The 23,314-nt window shown below is 45.7% G+C and overlaps 1 protein-coding gene across 1 annotated transcript in view; it reads right to left on the minus strand.

Moving 5' to 3' along the window:
• The window catches only part of LOC119444795 (neprilysin-3), a 59,859-nt gene extending 36,627 nt beyond the window's left edge, over positions 1-23,232 (minus strand). The window contains exons 1-3 of the mRNA XM_049664742.1: positions 23,191-23,232; positions 19,355-19,568; positions 11,568-11,765 (exon numbers count right to left, since the gene is read on the minus strand). Coding sequence (XP_049520699.1) covers positions 11,568-11,765; positions 19,355-19,568; positions 23,191-23,232 — 454 coding nt within the window. The remainder of the gene's footprint in view (positions 1-11,567; positions 11,766-19,354; positions 19,569-23,190) is intronic.
• Positions 23,233-23,314: the final 82 nt, after the last annotated feature.

The following is a 23,314-nucleotide window of genomic DNA, read 5'->3' on the forward strand; positions in this document are numbered from 1 at the left end:
AAAATGCTGCGTTATAAAAGACAAAATCGCATATATTAACCTTGTCGCCCCACAAAAACGGTTCACAAGAAAATAAACGGTGGCGAACACTTCTCGAAAAATCGTGCCACATAATTGGAGCAGTTCTTGAAGGTCGGGGTTTGAAACTCTGCTCCCACTCGTTGGACACCTGGTTCAGACTTCATGCCGCTTAACGTCGCCTGGTATTCATGGTTTCTGCTTTGAAACAGGAATACTAGATCGGTAAAGCATGTGGCAGGTGGTATTACAGCTCATCGTTTATCAGGCAGTGCGTGGATCATGCTCCCGTAATCATTTATTTGTAGGCGTGCCAAGAGAATACAATGGATACCTTCCATCTAGTCAGTTGCAGTCTTTCGCGTCACGTGATTTTGCCCCATGCCAGGAATGGGGGGGGGGGGGGGGTGAAATCAGGTTTTCAAGTATACTCGCTTGCTAATCGTAGCCGGTCGCAATGCAGCTGCTATATTTAGCGTCATTTTGTACTGCGCCCGACATGGAAGAGTGTGGCAGCGGTCACATCGTTTATTGTTGAATAAGAAGGATGTTCAATATTTGCTTGTACTTTCAGAAAATATCTAAAACTGCTATATGATCGTTGGAGATGAAGTGACCACTGATTCTTCTTACATATAGGCTTTGATAGGACTTGTTCTGAAAGCCCCGGTTGCGAGACGGATACCCAGATGGTGAACGGGGTCTTGTATTTTTAATCCACTTGGCGTTGCATAAGTATAAATTAAAAACCCGTAATCAAGGCGTGAGAGGACAAGACTGTTATGCAAGCTCAGGAGACACTTTCGATCACTGCCCCATGTTGTGCGTGATAGAAGCTTTAGGATGCTCATTGTCTTCAGGCACTTTGCCCTCAGATACTTAAGATGAGGAATAAACGTCAGCTTGGAATCTAAAATGATTCCTAGAAATTTATGCTCGCTGCTCACAGAGAGCACATCTCCTTTGATTTCAATAGTTGGGTCTGGCGTTACACCCCTCTTGTTTGTAAAGAGTGCGCAAGTGCTCTTCTCTGAATTAACTTTGAAACCATTTTCATCTGCCCATCTGGACAATCTGTTTATTCCCAGCTGTACTTGTCGTTCGCAGATGGCAATATTACATGACGTAAATGCTATCTGCACATCATCGACATAAACAGAATAAAACATTGTGCGTGGGATCACTGTACGCAGGGAATTCATTTTTACAATAAATAGTGTGCAGCTAAGCACCCCGCCCCCCCTGCGGCACACCAGTTTCTTGCGTGAATGAGCTAGACAAAGCTCTGCCCACCCTTACGCGAAATGTGCGATTAGTGAGGTAACTTTCGATTATGTTAAGCATATTGCCACGAACATCCATCGCCGAAAGATCTCGGAGAATTCCAAAGCGCCATGTGGTGTCATAAGCTTTCTCTAGGTCTAGAAATACAGACAGACAGAACTGCTTATGTAAAAGCATCTCTAATATATGCCTCAATGCGGACAAGATGGTCTGTTGTAGATATACCTTCACGGAAGCCACACTGGAAGGGGTCTACTATTTTGTTATTTTCTAGGAAACAGATTAAGCGCCGGTTTATCATTTTTTCATGCAGCTCGCACAGGCAGCTTGTTAGAGCTATTGGCGTGTAGCTGCTGGCAAAGGACGGGTCTTTGCCTTGTTTAAGTATAGGGATGACTATGGCTTCTTTCCATGAGGACGGAATACACCCAGCGGTCCACATGATATTAAAAAGAGACAAGACTGTTTGAAGTGCTTCAGGATTTAGGTATCTAATCATGTCATAGATGCTACGATCGCCACCTGGTGCCGAGTTGTTGCAACAAGTGAGGGGTGCCTTAAGTTCAGCAGGGCTAAATGGGCAATTGTAGGGCTCACTCAATGAGCCTTTACGATTTAGGGGTCGCCGCTCTTCGCGTTCTTTGAATATCAGGAAAGTTTGTGTATAGTGCGATGCACTCGAGACATTTTGAAAGTGTTCTCCTAGACACTCCGCCTGGTCTACCAGGCTACTGCCTTGGCTACTAAGTACTAAGCGTAGGAGATGCGATTCCCGTCCTATTAATTCATTTACCCTATTCCAAACTTGGGTCTCGTCCGTGTAAGAATTAATACTGTAAATGTACCTTTCCCAACTCTCTCTTTGCACGTCGACGCGTTCTTCTGCCCCGAGACTTTGCTTGTTTAAAATTTATAAGGTTTTCGGCTGTTAGGGAGTTGCGAAGTAATGCACAGGCTTAGTTTTGCTTTTTACGCGCTTTTTGGCATTCGTCATTCCACCAAGGCAGGCGACGCTTATTAGCCAGTCCATTAGATTTTTGTATGCACCTTTCTGCAGCGTCAATGATAAAACCTGTTATATACGCCACAGCATCGTCTATGTTAAAAGAGGCAATGTCATCCCGGCTTAAATATGTTATTTATTGGAAATGTTGCCAGTTATCAGAGTCAACCTTCCATCGGGGAACATGTGGTGAGCATCCATCTTATTTTGTTAAGATTAGCATACTTGGAAAGTGGTCGCTCCCATAGGGGTTCTTCAGAACGGACCACTCCAGGTACGGAATTAGTGTACTAGACACGATACTTAAATCTATGGAGGAGTATGAATTATGCGCCACACTAGTACGTTGGCTCTTTCTTATTGAGTAAACATGCTCCTGAGGAAAAAAGAAAGTTTTTAATTAGGCGACCTCTTGCATCACAACGCGAGTCTCCCCACAAAGTGTTATGTGCGTTTAAATCTCCGACAACTATGTATGGCTCCAGAAGTTCATTTATGTAGTCTTCGAATTCGGTTTTACGTAGTTGATAATTGGGAGGTATGTAGATAGAGCTGACAGTGACCAGCTTGTCAAACAACACCCCTTGGACAGCAACTGCCTCTAGGGTCGTACGAAGTTTTAATTTACGGCAGGCAATACCTCTCTCGACTAAATAAGCCAAACCACCGGAAGACACGACTGTGTCATCGCGGTCTTCACGAAAAATGGCGTATTGCCGGAGAAAGTTGGATTGTGTAGATTTAAGGTGTGTCTCTTGAACACACAGCACCTTAGGATTAAACCTGTGTAGCATTTCTTTGACGTCATCGGGGTTATATATATGTAGGAGTCCTCTGACGTTCCATTGTATTACAGTGTATTCATGTTTAAAGTGTTTTTGTGCTGTGTGTAAAAGAGACTAACTTAACTTACAGAGACCTCTTCGGGCCCTGTGATGCGAGCCTTTTCTCTTTTGGAGCGATCGCGAGAATCTTGCCGCTCCTTAGGCGCTGGCGGCGCCGTCTGGCCGGTTGTTGTGTCCATCCCCTCTTGCGAGGCGCTGGACACGCGCTCCTGCGAGCGGTTGGTTTGACGGGAAGGCCTCGCCTCAAGGGACGAGGCCCTGGAGGTCACCAGCCCGGAGGTCGATTGTGAGTTGGCGGAGCAGCACTAGCTGCAGCCGCCGAGGGGGCGGATGGCGTCACTGCCGGCTCACGGTGTGTGGGCCGGACAGCCGCCGGAAGCCATTGCGACGCTGCTCCCTGACGTGCCACTTCGGCGAAGGTGTTCTTTGGCAGGTATGATACCCGCCTTCGTGCCTCTTTTAACGTAATATTTTCTTTGACTTTGATTGTGACAATTTCTTTTTCTTTTTTCCACGACGGGCAGGACCGCTAGTAGGCGGCATGCTCGCCGTCGCAGCTGACACATTGCAGTTTGTTTTCACAGGATTTAGATCCATGTTCGCGGGCACATATCGCACAGGTGAGTCGGCCATGACATTTCTGTGAACTGTGGCCAAATCTTTGACACTTCAAGCAACGGAGAGGATTCGGAATGTAGGGCCTGACTTTGATCTTTATGTATCCTGTCTCTATGGTCTCGGGCGGAACACTTGTACCAAATGTGAGAATAATGTGTTTCGTTTGGATCTCTTTGCCATCTCGCCTCATCTTAATTCGTTTTACATTGAACACATTTTCATCTTTCCAGCCTTCTAGAAGTTCAACTTCGGTTAGGTCCATGAGATCATCATCTGAGACGACACCACGAGTGCTGTTCATCGTGCGGTGCGGGGTCACTGTTATGGGTATTTCGCCAAAAGACAATAAGGTATGTAACTTTTCATGTTGTTTTTTGTCGCGCAGTTCCAGCAGGAGATCTCCACTTGCCAACTTTGTAGCCTTGTAGCCTGGTCCTATGGTTTCGGTCAAACATTTCTCACGAGAAAAGGTGATGCCACTCTTACGCTCTTGTCTGGCTTCTCACTATGAATAACGTGAAAGCGCGGAAAAATTTCTTTTGTGGCCAAAAAATTGAAATGCTTCAGTGCGCTCCCGTTTCTGGCGGCGATCAGGAATGCGGGAAAGCAAGTATCCATGTATGCGGAATGTTTCGGCGGTGGCGCCAGCCACCCACCATGGAGCCCAACAAGGGGACGCTGCAGAATCTGTATAGGACAGGTCCTGCAAACGCCAACTGTACGCCACCACTATAACCAAATATGAAATATCCAAGGTTGGCTACCCACACAAGGTTAACCCTAGCTGTCTGGGAAATTGAAAAGGAAGTGAAAAGACAGGATAGACTGAAAGTGAGAGAGAAAGACGAAGGTTTAAAAGGAGGACAGGAAAAGGAAGCTGCCTATTTCCCCTGGGTGGGTCAGCCCAGGGGTGCCGCCTATGTGAAGCAGAGGCCGGAGAGGTGTGTTGCCTCTGCCGGGGGGCCTTAAAGGTCCAAACACCCGGCATCGGCTCAACCCCCAGTGTCCCCCTTTCCCCAGACACGGCTCAGCCGCGCACGGCTAAACGCGGGAGGTTCCAACCCTCATGTGCTCGGGTGCATGGTGTCGCAACTCACCAAACGCCTGCTGACGCAGACGCCCCTGCGGGTAATTGATTAGTTTATGCGGCACATATTGCAAATTGTAGCCGGTGAACTTGTAAGACTTATCCACATGCATTGAATTTTCAAAACGACACCGGACGACACCCAAAGTATGACACAAAATACATGGGCGTTCTAGTTTCTTTGGTGTTTCCAAGCGTAAAAGAGCGTTTTGTTAAAGAATGTCGCAGTTTCACCCAAAAGGCGAAGCATTAATTGCGATAGCAACTTAGTAGAGAGCTATACGGAGTAAGGATAGTAGTTTTATCAGCTGTATAAACTTGGACTTGTAGCAGCACCAGTAACGCGCACAACTGTTGTCGACACCGTCGCCGTTTTGCCCGCGTTCGCACCGAACGCGCGCGGCGTTGGTGACTGTTGCCAGGGCGGGCCTCTGAAGGCGGCTCGGAGGTTTTCGAAGAGATCAGAACAGGAAACTCGTCGAGCAGCGTCGGAAGTCTTTAGCACCTCCTCGCCTCGCAACGTTTTTGTATAAATACGCATTTGCTGCCGCAGCTAAACGTCGCCTCCCCTCCCCTCCCTCCTTACCGCCCCCACGGCCTTTCGCGTGACGGAAGAAGTCGCGTTTGCTCTCTCTCTCTCTCTCTATTTATGTATATATATATATATATGGTGATTGTAAAGGTGGAAAGAGAGGCTTAATTCTGCAGCCCTCCACGAAACGCGCGTTTGTTCTCCGGCGTGCGTTCGCTCCCGTGAAAGCGCGCTTCCCTCGCGTCCTTTCACTTGCACATACAGCGTCCGGCGCGCAGCGACATTTCATCGCCGTTGACGTCATACGGAACCTCACGGCGACGGCGACGGCAAAAATCTGCTTTGAGTGTCCATATCATTTCTATTGCAATAAAATCAAATTGCAACAACAATGCATTTTTTGGGTAAGTTTGGTGGTGCATATCTCAAAACTAGCGACATTCTCAAAATTACTTCCAAGTGGATACGCCTTGTAAGCTCATCGGGTACAATTAATAAATTGCAATCTGTGCCATAAGGTAATTAGTTCAAAGGATAATTAGAGAGTTTTGTTAATTAGATTATTATGCGTTGCTCGTGGAATTAATGACCGGTTCTGTGAATAATTCAGCTCAAGGAGTAGAATTGTGTTATTTGCAACAGGCAACTTATTAAAATTTTATAAACCTTAAAATGATCGAAATGTGTGCAACATTGGTTGGACTGCGCCCACAACCGGAGAAATTTTAAAACACTTTTTTTGTCCTTGAAGAGCCTTTAAAACACTTTTTTGTCCTTGAAGAGCCATATCTACACATCCAGTGGAATAGCCACATGCCCACATATATGGATATGGGAATATAGCCACACAACCACATAGCCACATATCCAGTGGAATACAAGCAGTGAAACAAGCTGGCGTTAAAGAGGTTCATAGCAGAGGAGTACATGCACAGCACCACATAAACAGTGGCGCATATTGGTCCCATTGTTGGTTTTGAACCTGTTTCTCTCAGCACAGCAGCCTGGCGCTTTATCCATTACAGCATGGAGTACCCAGTGAGCTCAGTTGACGTGACAATGGTTAAATACATCAGAAGCGATGGGGAGTACAGCAAAAATGCCTTTAGTGGTTTGAAAGACCGATGGCAGGATTCTGAGACGGTGTTCATTGCCCCCATTTGAATATTCATTTCAATATCATAAATACCATGTGGACTATTCCTGTCCCCCGTGCTCATAATGTCTGACCGCTGAGATGAGAAATCAGGGCTTCGCCGATGAAAGTAGTAGCAAAGGATTGGACGAAAGTTGGTCTTGTCAGTTAGCACGATAAATTGTCAGTTAACAATAAGCTACGTTTCCGAGTACGTACGGCTTCCTTGGTCACACTAACGCAGACAAGTTGCATTTCTAGTTTTATGCTGATAATACGTGTGTCGCGAAACAAACAGACAAATTTTGGTGACGTCTCCTCCGGGGGTTAGATTTGTTAGGTGTGTATTGAAGTGTTCGTTGAAAGTTTGTGTGGTAAATTGCCATAACGATGAAGAAGCCATGACACCATGTCACATCTTCTCATAAAAATGGCAAATGGTTCTTGTCTGTCCTAATGTGACCAGTGAATCATCACAGTCATTTCTTTTTCATCTTGACTGCTTTTCCTATTTTCTTTGTCAGCTTTGCTTGATCAGTGACCGCACCTTTTTGGCCAGGGATACCTTAAAGTACAATTAGCCAGCCTGACTTGTAGTACGTACAGGTTAGTCATTTCAGAAAATCTCCAGCATGCATTGAGAATTGGCATAAGCATTGCAAGGAGAACAGTTGTATTCATATTGTCACGGTACTGTTCTCCAAGAGGGGCGTCGATGAAGAAGACGCTGAGGATCTGGCGCGTCTCTGTAGGATGTGCTGATGATCCGCACAACCTGCATTCAGGATGTGCGGAAGGTTGACGCCAAGATGACAGAAGCCGATAATGTCGCGCACGTACTGAAAGGAATCGCGGAGGATGCGTTTAACCTGATCGTGTTTAAAAACTCTTCGACTGTCAACGAGATTATTACTGAATGCCGATGGTTCAAAGATGCTACAAGCCGACGTATCGCCCACCGATTCACCCGCCTTCCGAACACGGCAGCGACACCAACGTGTGAGGATGTTCGTATGTCGACTCAGCGTCGGAGACCACCCGAATCGTTCGACGCGAAACTGAAGCCGCCTCACCTGCACATTTAATGCGAGGATAGCCCAGTGATGCCGAACCTACAACATCGCTTATACAATCGTTTGTTTGTCAAGAAGTGGCAAAATTGGGCCTTCAAAACATCTGCTCTGTGAACCGCCTTGACACTTACCCTTCGGCCCCCGTCAAACATCTCCAATGCCATTATCCCACCCCGAATTATCGCGATCCGAATGCGTGGAGAACGCCTGACTACAAGCCAATTTGCTTTCGATGTGGATGTGTTGGACACATTTCACGATATTGCCGAAGTTCTTGGCTCTCGTCTTCTCGACCCAGCTTCTTCAGCTTCCGCAATCCACCCTGAAGTCAGAAGCAGGTACCAAACCAACCTGACCAAGAAACATCTCCCGAGACCACTACTAACACCGGCCATTACAGCCGCTCTCCTTCACCACGACGCCGACCTTCTCGGTCACCTCCACCACGCCGTTCCCCGTCCCCGTCTTACTCCCAGCGTTTTCCTTCGGGAAACTGACGGCTGTAGCTCCTGGAGGTGACGCTGCTATTGCGACTTGCCCTCCAACTTCTCCGATGACGCTCCCTACCAATCAGAAGTTGATCGACGTTGAAGTTAATGGCCTACCTGTCACAGCTTTGATTGACACCGGCGCCCATATTTCTTATAGGAACTCTGACCTCCACCAGCAATTGAAGAAAATTATGACCCCTGCCTCATCACAAGTTGTGCGTGTGGCCGATGGTGGTACGTATCCCGTAGCTGGCCTTTGTACTGCAAGTGTCAGTGTTGCCGGCCGTCAAACTTCTGTTTTGTTCCCCATCCTCGCCTGCTCTTTCAATGACTTCATCGTGGGTCTTGACTTTATGTCCGCCCACTCCGCCCTCATCGATTGTTCTGTTGGTACTGTACAGCTTGACCTACCAAGTGTAATTGATCAACCAGGACCAAACAACAGTCGGCCCTGTTATGCTGACAGACGTCCATTTGCCGCCGCACACCGTGACTTTTGTTGCTTTGACGCCCTCCCCACCAGTACCCGATGGTGACTATGTACTCACTCCCATCACCACCGTTTTGTGGACGCGCAGTGTTGGTTTGCCTCACACTGTTATAACTCTACGCGACAATCTCACTTGTCTTCCTGTGATAAATTTCGGACTGTGTTCACAGGGCATTTCACTCACTATGCTGACGCCCCCCTGCGACTACGTTATCTCGACCTTGTCTCCTCCTGATGCTGGTCACTAGGAAACCACCGATATCCCGTGTTCTCCAGATCTGTCTCCTCGCGACCTGAACAAAATGATCGCTCCAGACCTTTCGCCCCATCACACTGAAGATCTCCTTCACCTCCTCTACTCTTATAGGGACGTATTTGACCTTTGTGACCATTCTCTGGCTCCAAACTGCGCTATCCAGCATCGAATAAACACTGGCGATGCCCATCCGGTCCACCGACGTCCATACCGCGCATCTCCTGCGGAGCGCCACATCAACCAAAAGGACGTCGACAAGATGCTCGCCAAAGATATAATCAAGCCGTCCTGCAGCCTTTTGGCTTCTCCTGTGGTTCTTGTTGAAAAGAAAGATGACAGTAGGAGATTTTGCGTGAATTACTGGCATCTCAACAAGATCACCAAAAAAGACGTGTACCCGCTCCCACACATAGACGACGCACTGGATTTCCCTCACGGCGCCAATTACTTTCTTCAATCAACCTTCGGTCCGGGTACTGGCGGATCGCTGTTGATGACATGGACCGTTAGAAGACTGTTTTTGTTACCCCTGACGACCTTTACCAGTTTAAAGGCATGTCCTTCGGCTTATGCAACGCCCCGGCCACCTTCGAACCCATGATGGACACCCTCTCACACGGTTTTAACTGGTCTGTTTGCCTGTGTTATCTTGATTACGTTGTAAGGGGGTTTATTTAGAAGCAGGGGCTATGTAACAACAGCCTTGGCCCAAGAGCGTCGGTCGCTGTCTCACGCTCTCCGGGCTGCCGGACGTCGTCGTCATCTCTCAATAGTTCGTGACCCTCTTCCCCACTACAACGTCATTGTATTTTCACCGACATTTGAAACGCATCTCGACCGACTTTCTTCTATACTTTCGTTGTGTCGCAAAGCCAGCCTGCAACTTAATTAAACTAAGTGCCACTTCGGGCGTCAGCCACTTCTCATGCTCGGTCATCTCGTCGACTGAACCGGTGTTCGCCCCGACCCTGACAAAGTTCGAGCAGTGCAGCAGTTCACCGTTTCGATTTGCACAAAGGAAGTTGGCAGCTTTCTGGGACTGTGCTCCTACTGCCGTCGTTTTGTGAAGAATTTCGCGGAAATCGCACGCCCTCTCACAAACTTACTGAAGAAAGGCATCTCGTTTTATTTATTTTTTTTTGGGGGGGGGGGGTGCTGCGCAGGCTTCCACTTTCTCTACCCTCATCACGTCGCTCACTACACCACCTGTTCTGGATCATTTCGACTGCTCCGCTCAAATAGAACTCCGCACCGATGCCAGCGGCTACCGAATGGGCGCTGTTCTAGTCCGGCATCAGAATGGGCACGCCCGTGTTATCGCCTATGCCAGCCTTCTCCTTGCCCTAGCCGAGCAGAACAACTCTCTTACTGAACGGGAGTGTCTTGCCCTCGTTTGGGTGGTGGGTAAATTCCGCCCCTACTTATATGGCCAGCATTTCACCGTCACTACCCATCACTACGCCCTTCGCTGGCTTTTGTCGCTTAAGGGTCCCACTGGGCGTCTATCTTGGTCGCTGGGCGCTCCGCCTCCTAGAATACACTTACTCTGTTTCTCATAAATCTGACCGATTGCACCAGGATGCTGACTGTTTGTCGCGCAATCCAGTGGATCCGCCTGAAGACTCCGATGACGCGCCTGCATGTGTGCTCTCGCTCTCCGCTTTAAGCCACATCCGTGACGAACAGCGCCGTCATCCCATTTTAAGTGAGCTTATTCAGAAGCTAGATTCCGCAACGCCCGATCCTTCCCTTCGCCTCTTCGTGCTTAAAGATGGCATATTATATCGCTACAACGACCACCCGGAGGGACGCGAAGTGTAGCGCGTTGTTCCTATGCATGTGCGCTTTAGTATTCTTGGCCAGCTACATGCCGCCCACGTAACAATACCTACCGGGCGTTTTTTGCAATACAGTTTTTTTAGAAAAGAAGTTATGACCGGGACACAGCTCTCATCTTCGCAAACAAGCTCTGCGGCGAAGCGGAAGCCGTTTGCCGCTGCCTAAGATAGTCTCACTTGAATAATTAACAAACATTTGTTTATTGTCGTTCTTGTTAATAAGTTGAAGGCAGTTGTTTACACTGAACATTTGTAGGGCGTCACAATTTATGGCATAATAATTCTTTTGAAATCTGAAATACCGCACCTGATTTGAGATATCGATCATTGAAAGGGAAAGCAAATTCATGCAATATCTGGAATGAGCGCGTCCAGTTGCACGTCAGACGGTAACGCCCCGTAAAGAAGTTATGCGATGTCTGAATGATAGCACGTCTCGGCAAACCCTGACCCGACACGCAGCGACACATGCTTGCCCGCCAAAGCGAGCCGTATCAGTAGCTGTCCTAACTGATCCAGGCATTGAATTTGATTTTTGTCCGGGCACTTCGGGCTGCGCTCCCGCGCAGCCCTCCTATTCTGCGCTCCCGCGGCTCTCGGTTTCAAATTGCCCAGACTTACCGTTGAAATTATGGGGTAAAGATATAGAATTACGTGCCAATTTCAACATCTCTGAAAAAAATAAGGTGCATTAAATGTGACTGCCTTCAATTTCGAAATTTAAATAGCCCCTCGGGTAATAACAAGAAACTTATTAAATGTGTTAATCGGTATTCTCGTAATAAATTAAGAGAATAGGTGTGTTACGGTCAGAGCGTTTAAAAAAAAATCTGTATTGTCGGAAAAAAAGCACCCTGTATATGCCACATTTTGACTACGAGTAAAATGAAAACTGACTGTAATGCTTTTCGAGCGACACGGGGTCCAATCGATTATCTGGACTTCCCACGTAGGTGGTGAGGTTGTCTAGCTTGCGGAGGGCCACTTCTCGACCTCTGCCCGTGAACCAGCTTGATGACTCCAAAGACTTGCGGAAGGCACTGCGGAGTCTGGTCACCATACGCTTAGCCTGGTCAACCATCTCCAGTGGCACCTCTGTTAAATAGAAAAAATATGCCAGACGATCGAGTTACAACAAGCCTGATGCTACAAGAAGAACTGGCCAATACGTGAAAAATATGTGACTGAAGTTAAGCACTGCAAAATGAAGTAACAACAAGACACTACATGGCTCGGATAATGTGTACATTTTGTACTATGTTATTCCTTCGTTCGCATTGTTCTTGGTCTCAGGGATGTGGCGCCCTGGTGTATTATTTATATGCTTATTTCACTATACTGTAGACCACTGTGGCCCAGGTAGGAGGAACATTGCATACATAGAGAGAGAAAGAAAAGGAAAAAAAAGAACACACCCAGTTCTCGCAAAATCCAAAAGCGAAAAATAATTGGCGACAGTACTCGTATTTTTGCAACAGCAGCATTTTTCCAAGAAATTTAGCACGAAATAAAATAAAACACAAATACATTTTGTGGCTTAGGATTGAGAAGTGGGAAGGTTTAGGAGTGAGGATCAACGGCGAATATCTCAGCAGCCTTCGGTTTGTAGATGACATTGTCCTATTCAGCAACAATGGAGACGAATTGCAACAATTTATTGGGAACCTTATCCGAGAAAGCGTAAGAGTGGGGTTGAAGATTAATCCCTGCGATCTCCCATTACCCCTCACTTGCGCTAGCTGATTCCAACTTGCGCCTGCAAATTTCCTAACTTCATCACCTCACCTAGTTTTCTGCCGCCCTCAACTGCGCTTCCCTTCTCTTGGTATCCATTCTGTAACTTTAATGGTGAACCTGTTATCCATCCTACGCATTACATGGCCTACCCAGCTCCATTTTTTTCTCTTAATGTCAATTAGGATATCGGCTATCCCCGTTTGCTCTCTGATCCAAACCACTCTCTTCCTGTTTCATAACGCTAGACGTAACATTTTTCGTTCCATCACTCTTTGAGCGGTCTTTAACTTGTTCTCGAGTGTCTTTGTTAACCTCCAAGTTTCTGGCCCATATTAAACACCGGTAGAATGCAATGATTGTACACTTTTCTTTTCAACGACAGTGGTAAGCTTCCAGTCAGGATTTGTCAATATCTGCCGTATGCCCTCCAACCCAATCTTATTCTTCTGTAAGTTTGCTTCTCATGATCAGGGTCCCTTGTGAGTATTGACCTAGATAAAGGTACTCCTTTGCAGGCTCTAGAGGCTGACTGGCGATTCTGAATTCTTGTTTCCTTGGCAGGCTATTGAACATTATCTTTGTCTTCTGCATATTAAACTTCAATCCCACTCTTACACTTTATCGGTTAAGGTTCCTAAATCATTTGCTGTAATTCATCCCCATTGTTGCTGAGTCAGACAATGTCATCTGCAAAGCGAAGGTTACTGAGATATTCGCCGTTGATTCTCACTCCTAAACCTTCCCAGTCTAAGCGCTTGAATACTTTTTCTAAGCATGCAGTGAATAGCATTGCAAAGATTGTGTCTCTTTGCCCGACCCCTTTCTTGATATATATAACTAACTTTCTGCTTTTCTTGTGGAGAACCAAGGTAGCTGTGGAATCCTTGTAGATATTTGTCAAGATATTCACGCATGCCTCCTGTACTTTTTGATTACCTAATGCCTCTGAACCCTTAAAGCAATGCAATGTAGCAATATAAATGCGAAGGAAAGAGAGGTGAACTTAGCATTTTGTTAGAAGATGCGGTATAATACAAAGACGTTGATGGCGTTCTTCACCTGTCTGATTTTAATGAAATGCTTGGTTTCTGCTTCTGGTAATGGAAAGAAATCTGGACATCTACTCTAAAATAAACAAAAAGGCGAAAGCTTGCACTAGGCCGCACAATGCTCAAGACTCAGCGAAGCTGGCCGATTGATGTCGTCTCTTGGTTGTAGCTAGGTTATCTCTCCCGGTTTCTTTATCTCGCTTTCTTGCTTTCTCCCTCTCTTTCTTTCTATGTCTTTCTTTCTCAATTTCTATTTTCTCTATATCTCTCCTCCTTTATCTTTCTCTCTCTCTCTCCTTTTTTCTTTTTATCTCTCTCTCACTCCTATTTTCTCTTTCTCTCTCCCAAAAGAAGTTGTGTTGCAATCGTCAGTAATGCAACCATATGGTTGCCATAAATGCACGTTCTGCAAGCGTGGGTGTATAGCGCAGTGGTTATGACGCTCGCCTTCGGACCGTGGCTACCCGGATTCGAATCCTTCGTTGCCAGGAACGTTCATTTCGTTTTAGTTATTTATTTCTGACAGGTCGCGATCGCAAACGCGCCAGGATGACGGCACGGCGCATACGCAGTAGCCCGCAGGTGGCGGGCGCTCGGAGGAGCCGTGTCTGTGTGGCGTCGCCTGGTTGCCATGGCAACGGCGCGGCAGTTTCATGCCACAGGCACAAATTACGGCTTGCTTAAACACCTATGCTGTTAACACGCATTATTAAATCTATATTTACTGTACACAACACGGCAATACGCAATAAATTGAGCGAAGATAGACACGATACCACTCACAGAAATAATCTTGGAAGTACTGAGTGAGTCAGAAAGAGGCATGGCGGCCCAAAAAAGCTGCTGTGATTGTAGAAAATAGGACGATGCAGATATGTTGTGGCTCCGCAATAAGTTCTTAGGGTGTCAACGGATTCTCTTTGTCACTTTCATTTTGTTATGCCAGATGTCTTTTTCGCCGCACAGATGACTGTAAAACATAACCTTTTACAGCATAGTGCTACGAAGACAATTCAATAAGCGTCATTTGCACGATGACGCTCGTATTCTTCGTATGTTTTCTCGCGTGTGACGTATAGTTCGCAATGTAAAATATAGATCCACCAACTCCGTTTGAGTTACTATGGCGTTCAGTATGAGCAGTGGCCGGAGCGTTCTCGCCGTTGAGCATGCGGCGCTATGGCGCCCTCGAGAAAAAAGTGCAGGTGATATCGTGATTTACACGATGCATATATCGCTGTCTGCTTTGGTTGAAGAGCAATAATATACTGTTGAACCAGGCACCTGTCACTTCACCGCAAACCTTTAAAATAAAAGAAAGTATACTTACGAACCTAGGGCAGCCGTGCGCCGTGACGAAGCACGCTACGCTGAGAGTTAACAATGTTCACGCACCTCCGCGGTCCATGGAATTAGCGCTCAAGTAAGAAAGCACACCAAGGAAATCAAATGAGTTGGTGAATTGCTGCAATAGAAAAACCCTCTCTCTTTTTTCGCACAATTCGCATTTCAAGTCTGCTTCCGCCTACAGCGGTTCGTGTCGTGTTTCTAGCCTCTTACCTCTGGCAGAATTTAAAAAAAAGAAAGACTTGCAAAACTTCTCTACTGGTCAGCGTCAAACCTGGGTCCCCGAGCAGAGCATCATGATGCTATATCTGCATGACAATAATCACTGGCGTGGCATCGAGATTTCATTGATCATCGTTGGTATGCAACGGCGCCCTTCCAGTGTGATGTCGGAGGCCAAGCAAAAAGAGGCAGACGTTGTGCGTGTGACGTTAGATAGCGTAGCGTGTTCGGAGGGAAGCCCTAGCGATAGGGTATCGGCCGCAGCACACGGCTCAAACAGAAGGTGTCTCGGCGGTAGCGATTGCAGTTCTATTTCGCTCTAAACCAGATCATGAGATAACCTATCCTTGGCGATTGGCTACCAAAGTAAAGGCGCTTATTATTCATCTGCCTATGCGTTTCATTGCGGCGTACATGGGTACCACCACTTGTATGGTAGTTGCATTAACGACGATAAACATTCCCAGAGCATTGGTTCAGCCAGAATTCCTCTAAAGTTCCACACACTAGCGACCACCAGCTCGACAGAGAGAGTGCTTCGGCCGTGGTTCACACGTTGCAGCTCATGGTACCTTTGTTAACCAGCACTATGTGTTTTCGCTATCGTTCTCTTTGCCCTCATTATAAATTTGGTTATGTCTATTGTCATGCATAAGGTCTTACGGTCTTAAGGTCATATGAGTTGCCGCATTTATAGTTGGACTATGAACACAACGCTAACATGTTGGCTCAAAGTAAGGTTATTTCTCAAAGAGACTATGCTGCTGTTGTCACATAAGCTCATTCCGTGTGATAGGCTACGTCTTACATGATAGCACGTACACAATAACGAACGGTAGCAGATGAAACTTATTGACCCGAACATTATTACCTTTTGATGTTTCAGTTATTAGTAACAAAATTAAAGCCGTTCAGAATGTAAGTGAATACTTTAACCCCTCGTATTGGCATCCTTTAACACCATGTCATTGCCCCATAAGCCTACAAAAGTAGAATTTCAATACAAGATAGCACCCGAGCTTTTGACAGCACAGTCATTTCGGCAGGAGGTATATTCGTTAATTTAATCACCAAGGCAAACTTCTGAAGTTATAATTAACCCATAAAGGCACAGCATACTTTTAGTAGTGCAGTACCATTTTCATTCGTAAATAATTAAACAGTAAAGAGACTGTGTTCATTAGCACTCGATTCTGCTATGAAGGGTCCTGCCAAGACTACCACATTGTAGTTTTTGTCAGCTGCATGTTACGTTTGATCTATTCATCTCCAAACTTGGAGAAATGTGGGACATAGCAGATGCTGCTGTACATGCACCCTCTCTATTTTATGTCAAGCATAACATATGCTTCTCTCAGATGAAGATTGTGTAAAAGTTTTAGAAAATAATGGCGTAAACGATGAAGTCATGACGTTTTATACAATATACATGCTTCTAGTATCGCAAGAAAATGAATGCAGGTGTACTTTGTCAAGTACATTGGCCCTATGTGTATGCTACAGGGAGGGTTTGTTCTCAAAACCTGCACTATCGTTTTTTTTTACCTGTATTACGACAAAACATATTTTGCTGACCAGAAGAACTTCAGAGACCGTATACATATATTAAGGATTACATGAACGTTGCTATTATTCCTCATGGTTCCTTTCTTGCTGCCGAAAAAAATGAGGACGCTCTTATCTTCTCACTCAATAAAATAGCGAGCAGTTACAGTAAATTTAAATAAACAACAAGAATTTACATATCATATAAACATTATTTAAAAAGGGAGATACTTTACACAGAATTTATTTACAAAATTCAAAATAGGCGGGAGAAAACAGAAAACAGCCAAGGCGACCTATGTTCCTCTGCCAATCGAGGTGAATTATGCAATGAAAGTAGGGAAACCCACACGATTTAATGACGTTAAGCGTCATTAGCTTAAAGGAATACGGACACAAAATCTGAAAATTTTGCGACAATGCTGAAAATGAATCCTCAGTGTGTGATTACACAGAAAAGAAGTACTCACTTAGCGCATTTTTGAGCCGATGGCTTTATTTTTGGCGTTTTTGTGAGCGTGCGCCTCTCCGCCCGACATACGGCATTTGGAAAGTGTGACGTCACGACACCCTCGTCGGATAGCCAGCCGGCGGGCCGCGGTCATTAGAAGCGCGTCGACGCCGCCATCGCAAGCATGGATTCGAGTTGTGGTACGTCTACCAGCGATGAGTACACGTCTGAAGACGAGGACCATTCGAACGTGGCAAGAAATATTACCGTTTACGGTTACGAGCTTTCCGCCTCAAGCGAAGAACAAGAGCAGGCAGCCGTGGAAGTGCCAATCAGGTTTTTGCGAACCGTACCGTGAAGATTTCGCTCTGTACCAGACACTTGTGAAAGAATTAATTGTCATTTCCTCTGTAAATTTGCTTTTTCAAGAGCGCACGCAGGCGAGCCAGCTGGGGGGGGGGGGGGGGGGGGTACTTCAGCACTGCGTGGATGAGTGAATAGTAGTTTATGTAACTGCTGTAAGGTATGAGTACCTCCGAGACTATCACGTCCACTTCGCCAGCCACCCGACAGGTGACAGCGCCTGCTGGCGTTCTCCCCAGTTTTCCCACTTTTAACCTGTGGAGAAGTAGAACTGTGTGTGTGTTTGCCCCGATGCCATGTAGGACTGATCTCGTGAGTCGCGCTCGCGCGCCCTAGCCTTGTATTATTTTACTATGCTTTGCCAACATCTTAAAAGACATTACTGGCTTCGTGCCCAGCCTCGGGCATCTCGCCCCAGCCTCGCCCTCACACTGATCAAGATCGCTACAAGTGAACGAAAGCAGTACCGACATCTTTTCGCCTCCTCTTTTCAAACGCGCCGCTGATCATTGCTGCCTTGCGTTTTCGTGAGAAATCCGATGGCACAACGTCAGGCTTTAGGCGTTGCCTTTTGAGCGGCATGCCGAGGCTTTTCAGCACAGCCGGGCTGGTCACATAATCATCGCCGACGAAGTGCGAAGTGGTCCGCGCAAATGAAGTCATTTTTTATAGGGCTGGGCATGATGGCTGACAGGCAGGTATCCAAAGTCTACGCACCTTCTCGTATCTGGGAAACGAGTGCGACGGCGTGTCACGACTGATGATGCTGTTATAACAGCAATGTCTGGGCATTTCATTCCGCCACGACGAACGCGTTCCACACCAAGCGACTACCGCGGGAAGGCGCATGTAAGACGTACCACCTGCGTGGAGCGTCGACGGGAATAATGTTTCAGACGAACCACGTGGAAAGATCGCCGAAAGAAGTTAAACAAACGCTGCAAGGGACCGATACCCCCGGAAACACTGCAACGGCTGTGGCTGACCTTGGCCGCGCGCGCGTGCGGGTGGGTGTTATGACGTCAAATTTTAGCTCTTGCCGGCGGCCGCTTGGAGGCGGAGTGCAGCATAAAATCGCAAAAAAAGATGTTTCTCGTTCTTTTTTTCAAAGAAGCTTGTTGTATTCGTCATTTTCAACAGGTCAACTTTTGTTCCGACGCAAAAAAAAAAAAGAAAAACACCCGCCAACTTTTATGTCCGCATCCCTTTAAACAAATATTTGTGGCCTAGTAAAATATCCATGAAGGATGTTGCCAGTAAATCGTGTGCGATCTGGACGTCTAGAGCACTCGGTGAGATGTTAAAGAACATGAAACACTTTTGCGTGAAAGCTCAGTAACAAGTAGAACGACGCACTGTGTTTCAAGGAACATAATTATGCACTTCTATCAACAGAAATGTGAAGTATGCAATGTTTAGTTTATTCCGCGCTAACATATTTGTCCGGCTTTGTGAAGGCGACCTCCGCCGTAATCTACCTTCCAAAGAGTTTCTTTTCATCGCCAGATAAACTCATAATACCATTGAAAGGATAGCTTCTAAATGCGTTAAAAAACCCGTGAAATGGACGGACTAGCGGTGACGCGATCATAGAGCCCGTTAAATGCAACTGTCTCCTCATTTGGTGATGATGTAAAGGCTGTGCGCGCTTCAACAAACATGAGCGCACTAGTGATTTATGCTTAAAGTGATTCGCCCCATGTCGAGTTTCTATGGTCTGGACGAAGCTGGCCTCAACTGCAGCCGGCCGGCAGTTCTAAATTTGCAACTAGCCCAAACAAAGTGGGAGCTATATTTTGAATCTCCTTTATAGCTGGTACCTTTATATTTGCGAATGACGTAATTGTCAAAATTACTCAATTTTCTTCAGGGACAGTAGAATGCTTTCGGCACATCTGCACAACAAACTTGTAGCTCGACAATGTCTCTATGCCTAACGCTGTGAGAAGTTTTAAACGTAGGAGACGTACGTGACTGAAAGTAGGGGCTCTTCATCGCCCGATTCATCACTTTTCCAACGAGCTCGTAGCAATATTTCTTGACGTGCTGGTAGCTAACAGGACCTTTTCCAAAAAGCCGTTCTGGCACTGTATAAGTAAGCAGCTGCCTGTAGATGCTCCAGGCGACCAGGTATCTGAGCCCGTTTTCACCCATAGACTTGCTCTCGAACAGCTTCACGAGCACCTTGACCACAAGTCGTTCATGTTGAATTGAATCCGAACCCTTATAGAGGCCGTTGGTGTACTTGGAAAAATAGGTCTCCCATTCATCTGGATAGTATAAAAAGGATAAAGAAGCGGCAAGAACTTATCATTAGTGTAGAAACGATAGCAAGGGCAACTAAGGTGCCTGGAGGTTTATCTACAACCATAAGAAGCCAAGAAGAATAAGGCAAGGCAATCATAGGGGAAGTTCTCTGTAGTTTTTAATAGAAGTTTAGAAGTGATAAGATTAAGAGGAATTAAAGTAGACGGAAAATATCTTGCCGCTGTTTAACATCGGCTACGAATAACTGCTAAATTGAAAGCTATTAACACATTGAGTGCCACGACCTTGAGTGGCTATGGAAAAAAAAGTGCTAGGTTGATATGTTTAAGTGCCCAAGACTGTGGGTTCCGTCTCCAGCCGCAGCAAGTCGTTTTTTTCTCCACTCTTTTGCGCTTCAATCACAAGCTACAAGTAATTTCCGTTATTTTTTTCGTTCGCTGCATTATTTGTTGGCTTTATAGATCAGTGCAGCGCGACTGGCTGCTCGAGGCACTTTGCGTGTATTCGCAGGCTTGTTTCATGCTCGGAAAAGCACTTTTGTGTAGCACTTATTCAGGAACAGAAGGCTGTATAAGCAGTTTTTCACGTTGCTCAACCATTTTATCATTGACACTTTCATTTAGTTATAATATTTGACAACTATAATAAGTCATTAAAACTAATTCTGCAATTAGGCGGAATGCAAAAAAAATTCTCCCAGTATCTCCAAGGGACGGAAAATATTCCCTTGGTTCGGTCCAGCTACGTGACATTTGCATATTTTTAAATCTTTGTGCATGATAGTTGGGACAGTCTGTATGTTGGTCAAGAGAGCACTTACTTCGATATCATCAGGCCATAACAAACACGACAGCTTAAAGTGTACTTAGGTAATTGGGATCTGTATGTTAGAGCGCTGACATATTGCGATACTTTGTGCTGCTCAGTATGTAGTAAAGTGATTACCTTTTCCAAACTGTTCAATTTATTAATCGAGCAAACTACTATGTATACACTGGTTTGGTAACCCTCGATCGGAAGTCGAAGAAAAGGAAAATGGTTGCCTTAGTAAAGCTCATAAGCACGACTACATTTTACTTCTTTTTTCTACACGTGTCTCTGCAGTTCTGACTGTCCTTCAATATTAGGAAACGATATATCTGATTCAAACGAGTATTGATTAACTGCGTTATTTTGTGCATTAACTCGGGCGTCAGCCGAGATCGCCGGTGACGTAATAAATGTTCTGTGGCTTTCTTGACTAGTTCTCGACTTCCATGCCCGACTTCTCCTTCCTTTGCATTCTTCATGAAAGCCTTATGGTGCACAGAACGGCTCTGAACACCAAAACGTTACGAAATGTGCAAGTGTATAATTGACGTCACCGTGTACTTTTCAATGCTCGCCTGGAACAGAAAATGACGAACACCCCTTATTTCATTGATGATGGCGGTACTTAAGAGCTAATTGAACATTGTAACTTGTCATCATTTTCAATATAGTCACCACTGGCCCAAGGTCACCTTTCACCGCTGGCAATTTCAGATTTCTTAGAAAAATTGATTTATGCCCTATTTGCGGGGTTAGATAGTACAAGGAGGGATTCCAAGGGGTGTCTTGAAGTCAAATTTGACTTCAAGACATCACTTGGAATCCCTCATAATCCAAATGATAGATAGCACCCTCAACCGGAAGGACGGAACCTTCCCCCCCTCCTATCTACACGCGCACCTTATGTCATATTTTAAACCGTGTAAACATTGTATCGCACATCCTTGATTTCATTGTGAACAAGGCTCCCGTCAGGGGAGCCGAAACGTCTTTTGTTGTATTCTTTCAATGGTCGGTGGCCTCTTTTTTTTTACCCTTCTTCATGATGCCTCCCGACCAGACGGGCTTCCGTCAAAACCTCGACTTCACCCTGTTGCGTGTATTCAAACGAAGATTCGCTGCTGGTCCACGGCTCCGTATGAAGGCAAAAATTTCACAAAGTTACTATGTTCAGCTATCCGAGGCAACTTGCTATGTGTCCTTCTGTGAAACGTGTAGTCTCTCATGTATTTAGGTCAAGAACCTTAATGTGGAAGTTTCAGCTGGAAACATGAGAAAAGTGTGATTTTTTCAACTTGGGGATGCTTTTTTTCTAACGTGTTACTGCGTTACGCTGAAATGTTTTAGCCATATTATACGACATAATACTCACGGAAGTAGTCATCCCAGCTACTAAGGATACATGTATACACTTCATGAAAAAGTTTGGAATATGCTATAAATTACCGTTTTTGTACGAATTACGGCTATATAAGAACAAATAAAGCCGGGTCGCACATCGCATTGTGCCTAGTGACGCACAATCTTTCTAAGATAATAAGGCAAAATTTTCGCTCTCAATCAATTATGGTTATTTTTTTTCAATATCATGAGTTGCTCTCAGGGAACAATCCGAATGGCTCTGAGGTAGATAAATCTTTGTTCGCACAACCTACCTTACAAATGCATGTTTTGGAATTTTAAATGTCTAGAATTTTTAAAATTAATTAGAGGGGATTGCGTTTTTGGCAGGTGTGTTTGGCACAGAGCACCTATTGCTTTTTGAAATGTGCACTGTATTGAATCATCATTAATTCGCGTTAAGCAGCATCACAAAAATTGCGCGTAAATTATTTTGCAGGCATGCAGTGAATGTAGTAAAGCAGTTCCAGATACCTGAAGTAATGTGTGGCTTTGTGTAGTTACCGAGGGAACGAATGGATGTGCGCTCAACGACGTTCGTGGAAGAATTCTGACTTTTGGTGATAACTTCAACTGCAAAATGAAGCACACAGATTAGTTACGAAGATGAATTTTGATATATAATATAAGCTGCTCAATGTATTTACACTCCAGATGCAGTGAGCAGGTATATGATTACGAGGCTCTTGTGCAAGCGCCAGCACTAACCAGTGACCCAGTTAGCATGGAAGAGGTTAGACGCGGACATACAGACAGACAGACCACACAATACAAAAGCAAGAGCAGTGATGGTGCATGAATCTATAGAGTTCACGGACGCGCCTTGTTCGATAGAAAATTGCTAGAGCTCTGAACAATAAAAAAACTGTCAGCCCTTCCACTGGGGTGCAGATGGAAGACCAGCGAAGCTGTTCTATGGTAGGAAATATGTATTTCAAATCATGACAATTAAGATGTGATGGTGTAATGGGTTATTTGAACTATTCAAGAATGAGAAATATATATGGTCCGGTTGTTTTTATTTATTTATTGACCACAGGGACCATGGCGCTATCGTCGCTACGGTACACCGCCATAGAGTGTACGGCAAAGGTTGGCACGTTCTTCATAAACACGTCACTAACGCCGCGCGCGTTCGGTGCGAACGCGGGCAAAACGCCGCCGCCGTCGATAAGAGTTGTGCGCGCCAACAGTTGTGCGGGGAGAGTCGCTGGAGCGTTCGGAGTGAGCGGATGTGCGTCGCTTGAGCTCCGCCGAACATGTGCTCTCACTGACCGGATTACCTCGAGATCGTCACCGACATTGCGTTGGACCACCAAGAACTCACGATCCGGAACACCCGGACATCTTTCTTGAGCCGGTAGGACATTTTCTTTTTTTTATCGGCTCGAGAAGATCCGAAGCGGGCGTTGGAAGATCCGAAGCGGGCGTTGGCCCGTTAGGCCTAAAGG

This window comes from Dermacentor silvarum, chromosome 3 (assembly GCF_013339745.2).
Source record: "Dermacentor silvarum isolate Dsil-2018 chromosome 3, BIME_Dsil_1.4, whole genome shotgun sequence".
Lineage (NCBI taxonomy): Eukaryota > Metazoa > Arthropoda > Arachnida > Ixodida > Ixodidae > Dermacentor > Dermacentor silvarum.